Below are 18683 nucleotides of genomic sequence, written 5' to 3' on the forward strand. Positions count from 1 at the left end.
AAAATAGATTGAGCTTCTTCAGTCTTTCACTGTAAAATGGGTTTTTGTTAATCCTAAAACATTTTTGTAACTCTTTCTGAGCCTTTTCTAGTTTGGCAACTTGTTTTTAAAGCGTGGATATCAAAAGTGAATGTTTTTTTTGTTTGTTTGTTTTTTCCCAGCAGAGGTCTCCCCAACTAAAGCCACATATTCTAGTAAAATTACTTCCCATTTCCATTTCATACTCCCTGCTTTCACCTCCAATATTTATTTATTTATTTATTTATTGCTATTTTATTTATATGACACCCTTCCTAACAAAGGTGCAAGGCATCTTACAATAAGAGGGCAAAATAACTGCAAAACAGGAGAGCGACAAGAGAACAAAACAACTTACAAGGGAACTAGAATATCCACATAAAACAGAAACCTCCTTAAATGCTGTCTCAGCTTAACTTTGTTTGCTAAACACCTGCCGGAATAAGATGTTCAGTGCTTCCAGATGTCCAGGGTTTGGCTCTGGCAGGCCTCAGAAGGGAGAGAGTTCCAGAGCTGAGGAGAAACTGCTGAGAACAACCTCCCAAGCATTTTCATCAAGCAGACTTGACACGGTACTTGCAGGAGGTTGCTCCTGGCTGACCTAAGGGATGGCAATGGGTATAAGGGAAGAGGTGGTCAATTAGGCAACTAGGGATCAGACCATTTAGGGCCTTATAGGAAAAAACCAACTCCTTGTATTGCGGCAGGAAAGCTATTGGGAGGCAGTGTAGATTCTGGAACACTGGAGTTCTATGCACCTGACGACCCATGCCAACAGAAGGCAAGCCGCTCTCTTCTGCACCAGCAGCAGGTTCCAGACCAGCGGTGGGCAAAGTATGGCCCGCATGGGGCCAAGCCCCACCCTACACTCCTGCCCACACCCACCCAATGCCTGCTGATGGCACCGCTCTGGCACCAGCTAGCATGCACAGCTTTCCAGTGGGGCTATTCCTGCTGCTGCTGCAGCCACCCAGATACTACTCAGCTCTCCCTACCTCCAGCAGCTCCTCCTCTTCTTGCCTCTGCTGCACCACTCCAGGCATGAGGGAAGCTGCAGCTGGGTGGTTCTTCCCCCAATGTATAGGGCTCCACGTCCAGCCACCTTCCACCCACTCCACCCACCCAGAAGCAGGTGACACCACAGGCACAGCCATAGACCAGAACGCACCTGCACTGCACGGGCCAACTCTGTTGAACACACCCCAACCTCCCTTCCCCTACCCCCAGCTGTCACCCGGGACTTAGCATGCAGGCAGCTCCCCCTATGTACACCCATGTGCACAACCCCTCCTCCCTACCCCCCTCCACACACACCGTATACAAGAGTAAGAATTTATTTTGAGCTATTATGCAAGCATCTATATACACTTCTCAAAAAAAAAAGCAGGATAAAAGTATTTTTAAAATAAAATTAAAATACATTATAGTAGATGTTTGATTTTTAGTATATGATTTGTTTTTATCTATAATTTGTTAAAACTGTATCTTCTGAAATATTTTGTGTGCAGCCCTCTACAGCTCACCAAAACCATCACCTCTGCCTTGTTTGGATTCAGTTTTAATTAGTTCACCCTATTCGGTCCCCAACTGCAGCCAGGTACTGGTAAAGAACTGAGACTGGTAACATCCAAGGGTCAACCTAAAATAATTTATCAATTAATTTGATCTATTTGCTTGAAGACTCATATAAAATTAACAAATTTCTTGTTGCTAATGTTAGTAATTGGTAACTGTTTCAGTATTTTAAGTGATTTCTAGTCATGCATTTTATATTTGTTTATGTATAACAATGTTATACTATATCATATTAGAGCAAACTAAAAACAAGCAAAAATAAAATAATTTAGCTTCTTTGCAATCTCAGTATCCTCTACAGCATTTTGCTGTACTGTAGAATACTTACTGATTCATTCAATACTATCTCATTTCTGAAGTGCTTTTAATTTTTTTTGGTTCAGTGACCTAAATGCAAATTACACCCATGTAATAATCAGCTTTATTCTATTTCTTTCCATCTTTAACAATTTTCAAATTTCCTTTTCATTTCCATCTTGTCTGCCAAAACTTAAGTTCTGTCCTCTTAGCCTCCAGAGCCATTTATTCATATCTTTGTGGACCGCTTATACTCATGTACCCTGGCATGTAACCATACCAGGTTTCTTCTTTGCCTTTTATGCTATTTGTTATTGTTGTTCCAGGCTATTCATAGCTCATCATTCTCTAATAAGGTGTTCTTAAGCAGCTTCCTTGCTGATTCTATGGACTTTAATTTCCCAACTCTTCCCTTCAGGCTGTTTCTAATTAATTACCTCCATTTTTTTTGTTTTTTTCTTTGAAATTCATGAAGTTCAGCATCACAATACTATTTCCTAGTATGAACTCTCCTATGAGAATATCTAACTGAATTATATTATGGACACTGTAACTTAGTGGCACAACTACACTTACTTCTTCAGCAACCAGAAAAAACCTGGGGGTTACAGTGGACAACAAGCTGAATCTGAGCCAAAAGAATGTCTTGTTGCAAAGAAGGCTAATGGCATATTGGGCTGTCTTAGTACGAGTGCTGCCAGGAGACTGAGGAAAGTGATTCTCCCACTTTACTCAGCACTGGTGAGGCCACATCTGGAGTACTGCGTCCACTTTTGGGGAGCCCCACTACAAAAAGAATGTGGACAAATTAGATAGTCCAGCAGAGGACAACAGAAATGGTTAGGGGGCTGGGGCACATGACTTGTGAGCAGAGATCCTGTTTTTCTCTGATGAAAAAAATCCCCAATTTTCAGATTTAAAAACATAACCCAAAATCCACATTTTTCCATGATTAAAATGAAACACCCCTAATATATATATAGTAGGGGTGTTCATTTTAATCTAATATCTATATAGTTATTCTAATATCAATATAAATATATCTATATATTAGCAGTGTTTCATTTTAATCAGGGAAAATGTGGATTTTGGGTTACTTTTTTAATCTGAAAATTGGGGATTTTTTTTATCAGAGAAAACCAGGATCTCTGCTTATGAGGAAAGGCTGAGGGAACTGGGCTTATTTAGTCTGCAGAAAAAAAGACTGGTTTAATGGCAGCCTTCAACTACCTGAAGGGCAATTTCAGAGAGGATGGAGCTAGACTTTTCTCAGTGGTGAGAGATAACAGAATAAGGAGCAATGGTCTTAAGTTGCAGAAAGGGAAGTGTAGATTAGATATTAGGTAAAGTTTTCTCAGTAGGAGAGTTGTAAAACACTGGAACAGGTTACCCAGACCACGTCTACGTGAGACACTAACAGCACAACCGTTACTATGTAGTTATTTAGTACTCGTATAAACAAGTACTAAATGAATGTGCAGTAACTGGAGTTACTGCACAGTAGCACTGAGGAATGGCTTTTTTGTGACACTGACTATGCAGTAGCCTGAGTCTACTGTGCAGAAGCATTGTGTCACACTTTCTGCCACGCAGTGCTACTGAGCAGTAGCCATGGGCTTTTGGGCAATCAGCGTCTTGTGTAGATGCAACCCCAGAGAGGTTGCAGAATCTCCATCCTTGGAGGTTTTTAAGACCTAGCTAGACAAAGCCTTGGCTGGGATGATCTAGTTGGGGCTGGTCCTGCTTTGAGCAGAGGGTTGGACTAGATGACCTCCTGAGGTCCCTTCCAACCCTAATTTTCTATGGTTCTGTGAACCCACAGTGTGCAAAGCAGGATTAACTCATCAGTAACGAGAAAGAGTGATTCCAAGAAGCAACGGCTTGTTATTAAAAAAAAATGGTTTCTCTAAACTACGTAATTTTTTAATCAAATTATACTGAAATCCTGACGATATCTTTGTTAATTTTCAGAGGGCTGTATTACCTCTCTGAACTTTCACAAAATAAGTTTAGAATGTTGAAAGTTCATACACATACACAAAGGACACAAGAAGCCAAGTAGAGCAGACTTGTATGTACAGAACAGTTATTTCCCAGGAGAAAAAAAATGATGGAGTGCGTTTAGGAATAAAAATGGTATGAGCATGAAAATCTCACGTCGTGAGAATATTGCTGTAATAGCTAGCAATGAAATGCTGGTTCCAAATCTGAATAGCAATAGCTATGACTATACAATGATGAGACTCTCATGATTTGTCATGGAGTCTACATTTTCATGGATTCTGTACTTTAAACAAAAAAGCCACGACTTCTCAATGGTCCTTCGTGAAGCGTCTTTAACTTTTTGAATATACAAAGAAAATGTTTCCAGTCCTGATGGTTGTAAATATAACATTTTAATCATAAACCACACAGAACTCAATCCCAGGCTGCCTTCTTAAGTCCTATCATACAACTGTTCTTCTGTAGAACACTATTTCTTTAAAAATAGAGCATTTGGCTGTAATAGGAAATCTATTACACCATATGATTTATGAATTATAAATCAAACACTATCAAAATAAAACCCATTTGAAAATGTATCAATTTTCCTCTTTGAATATCATATTTTAATATACTGCTAAAACTTTATATTTTTAAAAAATATGGTCATGACTTATCTTTCACGCTAACTTTTTTCATTTTTGTCATAATAACACAATGATTTTAGCAATTATTTTGGTCACAACAGTTAACCTTAGGGATGATAAAATGAAAATATTGGAAGTAGTCAAGGCATATCAAAATCTTCTGTAACAGGAGCAATCAGTGATTTCCGCATTCTAAGCATAAAATTAAAAACACCCCCCTCAAAGGGCTGGACTAGTTTACTTAAGCTGATTTGCTCTTCTCCTGCCTTTTACACTTTGAAAGTGTTATTTTTTACTTAACCCTATACCATATCAATTGTTAACAGCAAGTGTCTCTATCCAATTACAGTGTTTCTCAACACGTAATTGGCTCCCTCACTCCACCATATTCTAGTTTAAATAATTCTATTGCTAGTAGCTTCCCAGCTCTGTAACTCCCTCCCTCTTGAGGCCCACCAGAGCCTGAGCCTGGACATCTTTTACAAGTGCCATAAAACAATCCTATTCCGGCATTCGGCAAACAAAGCTAAGCTGGGATATTGCTTATAGGGGTTCTGCTTTATGTTGATACTCATTTTTTAAATTGCTTTGTTTTCCTGTTCATTCTCCTCTCCTCTCTTGTTCCTTTTCCTGTTTCATAAATGATTCTGTCCTCTTAATCCAAGACCCCCGGAACCTTTGCTGGGAAGGGCAGAATACAAAGCAAAAAATAAACAAATAGCAGCCTGGTTCCCTTTTAATTCTAAGAGCTTCCACTTGATCTAGAGTCTCTCTTAGTCAGAACATTATCTAATGCTTGATAAGAAAAATTAAAATTCACCAACCTCTTCCATGCAGTTGGACTTATTGCTCCATGGAACTCAAATGCAATGGAGGCCTTGGACTTAAGTGTTCCTCCTAATGTCCTAGGTTTCAGCATCTAGATTCTTTTTTCCTGAACTCCTTTATGTCTTTGATGCTACCAAGATAAAAGACTCCTTCCCAATGCTTATCAAAATATTATTTGCATGTCTTGTAATAACTGACACCTTTATACTTAACTGGCAAGGTCCCCAATGGCTCTTACAGGATTCAAGCAGCGTACCTATTCCTTAGCTGAGCATCTCCCCTGTAGCCTGTTTACTGGATCCCAAGTCAACAATCACCTTATTTTGCAGCTCTTACTGTATCAGCCTAAACCAATCAAACTAAATGGGGTCTACCTAAGAATGTTTTACACTCTTGACCATTTTTTTTAAATTTAAGAAGTGCTGTTACTAATGAGGTATGTTTGATGACAGATAATAAGACAGGCAAAACCTCTTAAAACATATTAAATAGTACCTTCTGGGATCCTGAAGTAATACATCTATATTCTTGGATATTAGAAACTTTAAAACTTTGTACAGCTCTTCTCGTCTTGTGACTTTCTGTAGCGCTGTTTTGAGGTGGATTAAATCATTTAGAAATATGCTGATTCAAAACATCTTTTCCATGAAAAAAGGAAACTTGATACAGTACAATCAAAAGTACCAAAATTTGGCTAAACTGTCAGTTTCTATTAAACAACGATTCAGTACATAAGATCTGATGGGATTAAAGTAGGCCACCATTCATGGCACATGCTGTGAGCCATCACTTTTCAGAAATATTAAAATTTGCCAGAAGGTAAATTTAAAGAATTTGGTTGTAATTCAAATGTCACTCTTAATAGTCTGGTGGCTGTTGCCTATCAAACACACATTATGTGATGGTACTGACAATTTTGTAGAATCCAATTTATGTCAAGTTTAAATATTACAGAAATGGAAACAAAATTCATTAAACTGGTTTAAACTATAGAATATAAAAACTCTCATCTCAGACTGGATATCTTGATATTGAGAGTATTTGGTAAAGATTAACATACTAGTGAAGAAACTGACACTCTTAAAGGAAAAAGTTATTTTTGTTAGTTCAACACTGATTATTTTAAGCCAATCATAAATCAAGATTTTCCTCATGTACATAATCAGGCATGCAACAAGGCAAAAGGTTTCTATTGTTTCCTACTGACTGGTCGATAATACAGAAGAGTGATATAACCTTACTTTCTAACAAAAGAAAGAAAAGTGGGTTCTTTTACCCTCAAGACCTCCAACTCTAATTCAACTTTATAAAAGTTAGTTTACAAAAATCTCAGCACCATATAATTATGAATCAAACCCATAGTAGAAGATGATTTCTAGATATCCCTCAGGTAAGTATGTAATATGAAAATAACAATTCATGTACTAACTTATTTTTTCAGGAAATTTCAAGATATATTGTGCCTCAAGGTAAATATTGACTCCAGATTTTGCCTTGAGTAATATTTGCCTCTGAGTTAAATATTGATCTTCAGTCTTTTTTTTACAAAAATCAGTATTATTTGAATGTTGTTAGAGTATGGTTCAAATAAATACCATCCTTCCATGATAAGAATATACATATATTTTTATAAAGCTTTGTAGCCTATCATTTTCTTTCCCAGTTGCTCCCCAGTTTCTATAGCCAATAAAGATGTACGCAAGAAAGAGTGGGATAGGGATTATATGAAAAATTGTTCAAACCCACTGATACATTCAACACCCAAAATCTTTCAGGACATACTAGTATGCAAGGTAACAAAACAGGTTTTCCTTTGTGTTGTAGAATACACTTTAAAAGATGTTTTTGCTCAGAATCTATTTTATATACACAAATTAAAGGCTATAAATATAGAAAGCTATACTTACCTCAAAATGTGTAAATGATGTTTGTTCCTCAATCTCATTAACATTCTGTCTGAGATCTGGTGGGATGTTTCTATTTTTTATCTGGAAGTGTGTTTTACTTATATAACCATCAGGAAAGTCCTGTGCTCAGAAAACAGAAGAAAAATATTTTTGTAACCAATTAAAACAAATTTCTAAATGCTATCATCATTCTATGGCATAAAATATATATTATATTAAGTCAGAAGTTTAGAACCTACTTGTGATGGGTGCTAAGTGTCCTGCTTTTCAGTATCTTCTGCTTTAGAAGAAGTCAAACACCTCCTTAATGAAAATAATATGAGATACAGCTGCTATTGATGAACTGACTTATTTAATCAGTGATAGATACTTGGCTACCAAAAGGAAGTTCTTGAAAGACATTATGCTGAGGTCTGGAGGGAGATAAAATGCCAAATCCACAGGTACAATGTACAGGGGGCAGAAATAAGCAACAGGGCAGAAGTGGAAGAATTACATGGCAGGAATAATGTTTAATATCTGAAATACAACTTTTTTTTTCCAGAAGCAGAATCATAACAAGAACAGTCCAGTGAAATTTCATGTATGAGCTTTGTACAATTCAGTTTTTTATGGATTAATATACGTGGTAGGTGGGATTAAATGTATTGGATAAAAATATAATCAGAATTAGATTGCTGATAATGACATAACCTATTAATCTTCTTAAGGTAGCTCATAGATCAAAAGACCCTTCCACTGGTCTTGGTAAGGATGAAATAGCAGAGAAGAAAGATTGAAGCCCATTTTGCAATAAAGCCCTTGGAAACCAATTCAATCTACATCTGATGCCAATCCTTCCATATGTAAAAGAGTACAACTAGGAAAAGGACAGTTTCATGGTATGAAGATAACCTATAGAAAAACAGTGACAACAGAACAGGAGTCGCCACTAGCTTAAATAGGATTGTTAGCTGACACCATCTGGAGGTTTCTGCACAATGTTGATACTCTGATTTCATGCAAGCCCACCGAGTAGACATCCTATGAGACATCATTCACAGGTTCAACTTATCCTAGTAATTTGCTAGTCAGCCACACCAAGATAAGTCTTTTGTCATGTATCTGTAGCAGTGGTTTGGACCTACATACCAATGTCAATGTAACTAAACTAGTGCAAATTTCCCAAATCATGGCAAACTTATGGAGTTAACTTGGTCTCATCTTCCTTCCTAGGTTTCATAAACTCACACATAGGAGTTCAGTACTGGATAAGAGAGACCAAATATACATTAAACACATCACTTGTTTGCTAACTAAATGATCGAAACTAGTTTCATATGTTTTTTTTATTTAAAAAAAAAAGCATACCTTTTTTTAAACAAAACCATAACTTAAGTATTTTCAGTATATGGGCTTTTACGCCACTGCCTTGTACAGAAAATACTTCAGAGCTGCCCCATAAGGGGCACTGGAAAGAAGACTGTGACCCAGACAAGCATCTTCTCCCAGAATGCATCCACTGGATGTTGAGAGCATTCCTCTACTCCATTCTTTAATTCTGAGCTCAATCTAAGGGTTAGTGTGAGAGAAGACAGACAGGGGCATGCACCCTTCCTCTCCATACTCTCCACACTGGTTATCACAGTCCTCCCCATCCATGTAGTCTGCTATTGCAAAAGGTCCTTGCGCAAGAATGGGGAGACACTTTTTGTGAGCTTCTTCACACCCTGAGCTAAGAGTAAACATATGGCAACATTGTTAAGGTTTTCTCAGTTACAAATAAGGGATGGAAACAAAATTTAATATTGTATTTTTGAGAATGTAAATATGCAGAAAGGCAACAGAGCTACATGGAAAACAATGAACAAGAGCTGCATGTTGAAGACTTATTACTTGAAGGAAACAAATAAATTGGGGTTTTATTAGCTGTTTTATTATGTTTTATTTTAGACAAACAAACACAAAAAGCATATGTGCAACATCTGATGTAAAAGGATTCTATTCAAAATAGTCTCTGTATTCTATTCAAACTCATTAATGTAGCATTAAATTGCTTGACAAGGCTGCAAATTTAACTATAATTTAACTCTTTGGTTAATCTATCATTTCTGACATGGTTTATTCCATTTATTCTGATCTTTAAATCAATGGGTGTTCCATTCTGACACATTAGTTCAGTCTTTTCAGTAAAATTACAGATTATATATAACAACAGCATCTGTTATGAGCTATTTGTGTACTTTGTTCTTATCAAGTTTCATACCTGAAACAAGAAGATAACACCAGTTATATGTATTTTTGTCAGTAAACTTTTAAGCACAAATCACTTCATGAGAAATTACCTTGCTCTCAACTTCTCTTCCAGCCATGCTACACACACACACACACGTGTGAGAGAGAGAGAGAGATCTATAGAGAGATCTCTTATCTCACTAAATCTCAGTAGGCCAAACTCATTGAGAGTATAAGCTCTCAAAACCATGTTGGATGTCCCTAGTAGCAGGTTTAGTTAAACCCTCAGTTATGCAGTACTTTAAAGTGCAAACCCAAAAGTAGGAGCAGTAATTAAGAAATTAGGCCTGCCTGGAATAGGCAAGAAGTCCACTTAGTTAGAGGCTCTCTGAAGAAACTCCTGTTTGTAGAGTTTCAAGGACTTTCTACTTCTCTGGCAGAGCAGCAGAAAAAACACCACCTGCTATCATAGGTGTGAATTGTTTTGGGGGCACTATTGCCTTCAAGGGAGCAGGAGTAGGTAATATTATGCCCCTTCTCATACCAATTTTCCTGAGTAAGTGAAGAAACTCAAGCTCTGAATGCTTGCAGCCTCCAGTGTTCAAATTACATGGAAGATGTTGAGACAGCCAGAGACACACTGATCTAGTAACCTTTGTATTTTACACCGGTGGGGGGGGGGTGCCTCTTGACAACACCGGGGTAGAATATCCAAGAAAAATAAGCATCTTCCCTGTTTCAGTGTCTTTCTGGTACTTCAACTTTATACCAGTATATTTTTTATAATTTGTGCATAAACAATTAATCAATTCTTCTGAAAGGACGCCTCTCTTTAAAATGGAATAAACCATATGCCTGCTACTCAACTCACCTTACTTCATACCACAAGCAGCATATCAGAAATAGATACGGTGACTGTAGCCTCTGACATGGTTATTTAGACTGCAGTAACTTAACTGCATATGAAAAAATTAAATGAACACAAATGCAGGCTGGATTCGGTAGATCACACCTAATGTGTGTGACATACAGTATTACTCTGCAATTCAGCTCCAACCAACAGGTGTATAAGTGATTTACTTCTGGCTTGAATACAGCTTTCCTTTTAAAAGACAGGATTATACAAATAAAACAATAGGGAGTTTCTCTCTACACCTATAAATAAAATATTTTGTTAGAACCAGAAGAATTTATGACATGACAGCCTATTTGACATAAAATGTAGATGTTTTGTCATTTAATTTCTACTGATTTTAAAAGAGCATAGTTTTACAATTCTGATTTACTTCTGAAGACTCACTGACATCCGTAGAACAATTTCTTTGAGTATGGAATGGATGTAATGGAGGAATGAGCTCCAAGTAAACTACATCCAGAAAATCAAGAGTATACCAATCTTTTCAAAAGCTAGGCATTAAAAAACCCCAACGTTCTCCTAACCATTCTACTTCAAGACACTCATCTCTTTCAAGGGGAAATTTCTTTCCCACATTATATGGTTTAAAAGGTTCCTCTCAGTGATCAGGTTTTTATCACACTCTAGAATCAGAGTCACTAACTTGTCCCATTAAAAGAGATCGCACCATTTTTTATGTGAGAACAAAAATCTGTCTCATTTTGCTATTTCCAGCAAAGCTTCCTATTTCACAGAAAGTTCAAACTTTGACCTAAGTATTGAATTCCTGATAGAAACTCAGAGCATCTTTCTTTTCTGAATAAACCGCTTATAAATATAGCCCTGGACTGAAGTCTAAGGTTTCAAATAGCTGTCTATATGAAAGGGCACATTGTAATGCATTTGCTAATATTTTCACTGTTTTAAAACCCTGAGTATGTTTTTAAAAAATGAGGTATTTTGTGTTTGAGGCCATGATCTTTCTTTCCACTGAAGCCTTGCCTAATGTGTATTGAAAGAGTTGCAAATTCTAATTTACTGCCATTTAGAGCATGAGTGCTGACATATATTTACCTATGAGCTTTCTTGTATTATAAAATGTTATAAGGATGATTTAAGCAAGCAGCCATATAAAAATAAAAATATACAGCATATGGAAGAAAAGTTAAGATGACAGTAATGAAGATATAATAGAACCTAGGAATTGTAGAACAACTGATAAGGAAAGGAAATATATGGAAGAAATATATGGCCAGTAGACCTAAAATCAATTAGAAGGATCTTTTATGTGCATTATGCGCAAAAGGAATCCTACCAGTACAGTTGATTCATTGCTGGTAGAAATGGCAAAAAATGTCTAAAACAGAAAAGGGAGAAGAGTTCAAAATATATTTCCTTTCTGTATTGAGATATAGGCCAAGTACTAGAGAAATTCACCATTATATACAATTTTCTACTTCAACAGTAATTAAGGAAAATGTTAAACAGCAGCTATGAAACTTGGACGTTTAAAAAGAAAAAACAAGTCTGCTAAACCAAATGGAACAGCTGACAACCAACATCCAGGAAAAAGCCAATCTGCTTAATGATTACTTTGTGTTGGTTTTTCACCAGTGCAAAGGGACCACCCTGCCTCACATGACGCAGGATGACCAGGGTGAGAGTACATATATGCCCACCATTGGCACAGATCTTGTGAGGGAGCACCTCAAGAGGCTGGACACCCATAAATCAGCTCGTCTGGACAGACTGCACCCAGAAGTACTAAAGGAACTGGCAGACATCATAGCATGGCCACTAGCAAGGATATTCGAGAACTCGTGGCACTCAGGCAAAGTACCTGAAGTTTGGAATACTGCATGATCAGAGGGCAAGAGAAGAGGCCTTATGAAAAGAGGCTGCAAGCCATGGGACACTTCAGCCTGGAGAAGCGCAGGCTCAGGGGTGACTTGGTGGCAGCCTGTAAGTACATAAGGGGTGTGCATCAGAATCTGGGGGAACGCCTGCTCACCAGAGCACCGCACGGGATGACAAGGTCTAACAGTCACAAACTCCTGCAAGACCATTTTAGGCTGGACATAAGGAAAACCTTCTTTACTGTCTGAGCCCCCAAGGCCTGAAATAGACTCCCCCAGAGGTGGTGCAAGCACCTACTCTGGACACTTTTACAAAACATTTGGATGCCTATCTTGCTGGCATCCTTTGACCCTAGCTGACTTCCTGCCCTTTGGGCAGGGGGCTGGACCCAATGATCTTCCAAGGTCCCTTCCAGCTCTAACGTCTACGAAACCTATAAAATCTATGAAACTGGCATCCAAGAGTTTTAAAAGAGCTCGCCAAGGAACTACTCCGATTGATAATGTTGCTTTTTCAGTAAGTCTTTGAATACTGTAGAAGTTACAGGAGACCTAAAGAAAACTGATATTGTACCAACATTTTAAAAAGGTAAATGGGATGACTTGAGTAATTATATGCATGCTAGCCTGACACTGATCCTAAGTAAAATAATGGAATGGGTGACACAGAACTGAGGTTCATAGACAGTTAAAGGAAGGAAATATAATTAATGCCAATCAACATAGGTTCATGGATAATAGAGCTTGTCAAACTAACTTGGTATTTTTTGAGATTACATGTTTGGTTGATAATGGTAGCAATACTGTTCTAATACTCTTACACCTCGGTAAAGAACTGACTAGTTACCACAAGAAACTTTAAGAAACTAGAACAACGTAAAAATAATATGACATATATTAAATGGATGAAAAACTGGTGATTTTAAATGTGGGGGTCTTGCAGAACAGGCCCTAATCCCATGCTAATTAAAAGGCAGATCAGTGGCCTAGAATAAAAGACTAAAAAGCTTGGAGGAGTAAAAAATGAAGAAGAAATATCCCTAATACATAGTGATCTGGATTGCTTGGTAAACTGTGCACAAGAAACCATATGCATTTTAAAACAAAAATGTAATAACACATCTAGGAATAAAGGATGTAAGTCATGCTGATAGAATGGGGAACTATATTCTGTAGAGCAGAAACTCTGAAAAGACCTGTAGATAATCAGCTGAAGACAAGCTCCCAATATGACCCCCTAGTCAGAAGGCTTAATGCTGTTCTTCATTATTTAAACAGAGGAACAGTAAGTAGCAATTGGGAGATTAAATTATCTCTGTATGTGACACTGGTGCGACTTCTGTGGGATTATGTGGTACAGTTCTGGGGTCCATGCTTCAAGAAAAGTGTTCATAAATTAGAAAATGTTCAACAAAAAGCAATGAAAATGATTTAAAGACTGAAAAAAATCCCCAATAGTTAAGTATCTCAATCTGTTTAGCTTAATGAAAAGAGTGGTATAAGGTGACTTGATGGCAGTCTGCAACTACTCATATAAGGAAAAGAAATTTCATAATAAAAGGGTCTTCAGTCTATCAGATGAAGATTTAACCAAGTCCAACAGCTGAAAGTTAAGTCAAACTAGAAGTAATGTGAAGTTTTTTAACACTGAAGTTAGCTGTTAGCACAATTTACCAGGAGTTGTGATGGGTTCTCTCCATCATGGCACTTTTAAGTCAAGAATGGATGTTTCTCTAAAAGACCACATGCCACCTCTGAGTGGTTAACATGCCACCCCCAGGCTCCTGCCTGGTCACCGCTCCTTGCATTGCTCCTGCTGCTACGGCTACCAGGGTCTCCAGGCTCCCCACCCTCCTCCAGCTTCCGATTCCCACCCCAGTCCAAGGGCCAGAGCAGTGCAGTGGAAGGTCCCCAGACAGAGTTCCAGGCTGCCTAGGCTGCACACGTGGCCGAGGAGAAAAGCCAGGCTGTCTGGACTGTCCACACAGCTGAGAGAAGATCCAGGCAGCCCATGCAGCAGGGAGAGGAGCTGTGCGGGTGATGAAAGGAGGGCTGAACTGTCTGCACAGCAGAAGGGGACTGCAAAAGGGCTCCCCCTGCTGTGTGTGGCCCATGCTGCACAGAGCTTGGTGTCTGTGGCCTGCAGGCCATGTGGACCCTTGACACCCAGAAGTTGGACAGCCCTGTTCTAGTTCAAACAGAAATACATTCAGGAACATCTTTTGTCCTATCCCTATACAGAAGGTCAGACTAAACAATTACAATAGATTTATAATCTATGAATCCCTGAACCAAACTCATTGGCCTAGATTCTCCCAGCCCTCTTCCACTTTCCTGTCCTTAGCCAGCCAGGTTCAACACCGTACATTAGATCAGCCTGAGGGATGCTCTACCTTGTGCTTGCTGCTATCATCTCCAGAGAGTCAACAGGGCAGCCAAGATACAGAGAAGCTTAGAAGAGAATACATTAGGAGTATGTTTGCTGCCTATGCCCAATTATGATTACTCCACATTTAGGTGTACCCAGTCGTATGCAAAAAAAATATCAAATCACACAAGAAAATCTGGGCCTATATGTGCTGTGATGATGCAAAGACATTTAGGAGGGGGAAAAACAAAAGACAAAATAAAGCTGAACAGCTTATCTGAATACCATCTTAAAATAAATTAAGGTGTGCCAGGAGAAAGTTTTCAGCCAAGGAGAAAATGTAAGGTATTAGGCATCCAAAAACTGACTAGCCTCTCTCATGTTCAAGGATTCTAATGGTTTCAGGGTTTTTATTAAAAGAGAAAGGGAGCTAGTCAATTTTGGGGATGCTATTATTGAAAATGAGGGAAGATAGCAGCCACGCAACTGACGAGTCCCTGTCATTTTCAAGGCTTCTAGTAGCAGCCCTTTGGCAGCTACTTCCCCTTCACTCTGTTAAAAAATAATTGCAGTTAATTGCAATCTTGCTCATACAGTTAAACAAAAGTCAGCAGCCCCGCACCCCACCCTGCAACAGCCCAGAACCCACGTGCTCTGGGGCTCCTCCTCCGCCACTACCAACAGCACACAGCCCCAGTCCCAACCCCAGGCCACCCCACACCCGCTATGGTCTTGTGCCAGCCACAGCAGACCAGCCAGAACCCGTGTGAACAGCCCTGACCCTGGCCCACCCTGCGCCTGCTGAGTAGTGACAGAAGCTGCTGCTGTGTGTGGGGAATGAGCACCCACCCTTCCCCCCTCACTGTTGTCCGGCCCTTCTTGCTGCAGTCCACACCCAGGCTGTCATATCGCTCCTCTGCACTGCCACCACTGCCCCACCGGATGGGCCCAGAGGTGGAAGTGATAGCAGCAGAAGGGAGCTGCAGGGCAGCCTGGGTATGGGCTCTGGGCAGCTGCAGCAAGAAGGGCTTGGCAGCTGCAAGGAAAAGCAGCCACTTTTCCCTCATGTTAAGCAGCAGCTTCTGCCCAGTTGCCACCGCTGCTTCTACTGCTCAGCATGGGTGTACAGTCCAGGGCAGGTGCAGGGTGGGCCAGGGTTGGGGCTCTGTGCATGGGTTCCAGCTAGTCCAGAGCTGGTCCGCTCCATCAGGCCAAGTCTGGAGAAGGTACAGGACAGGCCGTATTTTGCCCACCCCTGTCAAAATGGATGTGTGCAATTAATAATCGTTACAAAATGTAAAGTGTTAATTTGTTTTGTGTTAATCGCATCCGTTAACTGCAATTAACTAACAGCCTTAAAATCAATCAATAAATGAGTACTTAGTTATGAAGCAGTTAGTAGACATGGTTACAGTTACTGTGCAGTTAACCAGAGTATAATTAAGGCACAAAACATTTAGTGAGGCTAGCATTTAACCAACATGTGATAAATGGAGTTTATTACAATGTAAGCAATAGGCAATAAATTGGAACTGGCAATGTATTATGCAGTTAAGCAAACTACGTGGTATGCTTATAGAGTACACTGTAATACAACTATAATTAATAAGAATAATGGTTTACAATCCTGTAGGATTTGACAGAAAATTTTGCAACAAGAACTTTTCATTTTATTGCCCATACCTTTATAGTTCTCCACTCCCAAGCATCCCCTATTTCCTCCGAATGTTTAACAAATTCTTCACAATACTGCTTGAATCTATTTTCATCCAAAAAAAAGTTATCTTCAGCACCCAAGTTACGGGACATCTGCAGGGAGAACTAAATGTTAATACTGGAAAATGAAATGAACACTAAAAATAATTTATTTGAGGTATATGCACAACTCAAAGAGTAAAATAACCAGTGTTACAATGATTCTGAAAAAAGTCTTAAACTATAACAAATATTTATTCTTTAGGTGTAAGCTCTTTAGGGAAGGGACTATGTTTTCAAATATGACCCCAACCTTGCAAATACAAATGAAAGTGGTTCCAGTGAGACTAAACTGTTGTATAAATCCATGTAAATTCAATAAATTATTAAAGAAGGGGCTTCTCCCCACACAAATAGGGTCTAGTCTTACAAAATGCTAAGCACACTTCCCAGGAAATAAGGTAAATAAGTGCCCAGAACTCTCATTTGCACCAAGTTGCACTCCATTTTGTAGGACCAGGCCAGAAAGGTCAAAATTTAATTTCACTGAAATCAGTTTTAAAACTACTATGATGCCAATAGGATTTCGCTGTAGGAAATGGTTCTCAACCTTCTTGGGCTCAAAACATCTCTTGTTAGGCTCAAAGTACCCCTCAGAAAATGTCAGCTCTGAGCTTGCACTCATTTTTTGAGTGCAGGAAAACAGGGTGCATCTACATGGTCAATTAATTTGAAGCAATAAACTCCAGCGCATGGCTGGGGGGGAGGAAAGAAGGGGTGGACAGGGGGCATGTCAGCCTGGGGCTGCTCTGACCCAGCTCAATGTGCTGCATAGGGGTGGGCTGGCACACGAGGGTGATCCACTTCAGGGATCCCCAGCAGGCAGCCCCCGAGCTGAACCACCATCATGCCCCAGCCTGCTGGATCATCATCTACACGTGAGTTGCTGCGCACTAAAAAACTACACTGCAGGACTGTACTTGTATTTAAAAGTACTAACCTGTGGTAGAGTTTATCGTTTCCTGAGGCCTAATAGGGCTGCACGTGTAGACACTGAAATGTTTACTGAGGAGCTGATTGGGCAGCTCCACAGTAGACGTCTTGTGTAGACATGCCCACAAGAGCAATTCTTCTGTTGCAAAGAACTTGGAAAGACCAAAACAGGCCAGACTGGTTTTGACCCTATGGATTTCTATTTGAAATGTCTGGGTTTAATCCTATGAATAAAGTTCACACAACTAACTGCAATAACATTACATAGCATCCTGCAGCACCCCTGAAAGGCTCTCAAGACAGCCCAGGTACCACTGTACCCTAGTTGAGAATCACTTCTATGAGGCATGTTTGAACAAAATTATAAAGAACTGAAGTATCACAGAGTTAATGCAAACCATGAAAGAAAGCCATACAGCCAGGATCCACGAGCCAAGTACTGCCAGAGCACAATATGCTTCAATCACACTCCATCTCCCAAAACTCTGTAATAACAGTGTTAGGGGAAAGACACAAAAGATAGCTGAGAAGACCTCCCACTTTACAGTCACTCTAAGATACAAACAGGTTCTGCTAGAAATGTGGCCACCTGTTTTAATGCTTTCTGTAGACATCATACAAATATTTAATAATCATTTAGTATTTTGGGTCTGTACAAGAAATGGGAACAGAGGGCTAGTTTCTCACAGAAAGTTCTTGTCATTTTGCAGGATCGGGTCCTAAATCACTAATTCTTCTCTTCTCCTCAGAACCAAACCTCTATTAGACTACATATTATTTGGATGTGGGGATAGTGAAGAGAGAAAGAACAGATGCTATAAACAGGCCAGCGATTCCCAAATTTCCCAGTCCAGATGATCGACTGCAAAGTGGCAGTAAGTACATACAGTGCATGGAAAAATATTCTATAGTTCTCACATACGTTTTAAATAGAACTATGTGTTTTAGTAAATTTGCAGATGTAAAGATGTAACAAAGCTACTGGCAATGTAACAGCAAGCCCTGCTCTATTTATTTAAAACCAAGCAAGCTAAAATAACTGGCCCAAAGCACATTCAAATGCAGAGTATGAGTGCGTATGGATGAACATGGGTTTGACAAAGGGAGTACTGAACTATTTCTCTACATTATGGCAAAGCTTGAGCTCCGAAAGCTGCCACCTCTCCAGTTACCCACCCTTGCTTTATAGCCTCCCTTAATCTCCTTCTCTCTCCACAACAAGCAACCTGAGGCTCTTCCTGCTGCCCTGACCTCTGTGGCACCACTTAAGAGCAGAGATGGGCACCAATGCAACCCAGGAGCATCACATATGCTACCACTGGCAATGCTCAAGCTTTGGGCCCTATGGGCCAGAGCCCCACAAGCCATAGAACATGCACCACTTGCTCCCTGCCCCCTGCACTGGGA

The 18683-nt window shown here is 39.4% G+C and overlaps 1 protein-coding gene across 3 annotated transcripts in view; it reads right to left on the reverse strand.

Moving 5' to 3' along the window:
* Positions 1-18683, reverse strand: part of ATG10 (autophagy related 10) — a 215353-nt gene that overhangs the window by 195613 nt on the left and 1057 nt on the right. For all 3 annotated transcript variants that reach the window (XM_019516931.1, XM_019516930.1, XM_019516929.1), the window contains exons 2-3: positions 16272-16397; positions 7256-7375 (exon numbers count right to left, since the gene is read on the reverse strand). In XM_019516931.1, coding sequence (XP_019372476.1) covers positions 7256-7375; positions 16272-16397 — 246 coding nt within the window. The remainder of the gene's footprint in view (positions 1-7255; positions 7376-16271; positions 16398-18683) is intronic.

The sequence above is a fragment of the Gavialis gangeticus genome, unplaced genomic scaffold (assembly GCF_001723915.1).
Source record: "Gavialis gangeticus isolate Ggan-Ray unplaced genomic scaffold, GavGan_comp1, whole genome shotgun sequence".
NCBI classification, from domain to species: Eukaryota; Metazoa; Chordata; order Crocodylia; family Gavialidae; genus Gavialis; species Gavialis gangeticus.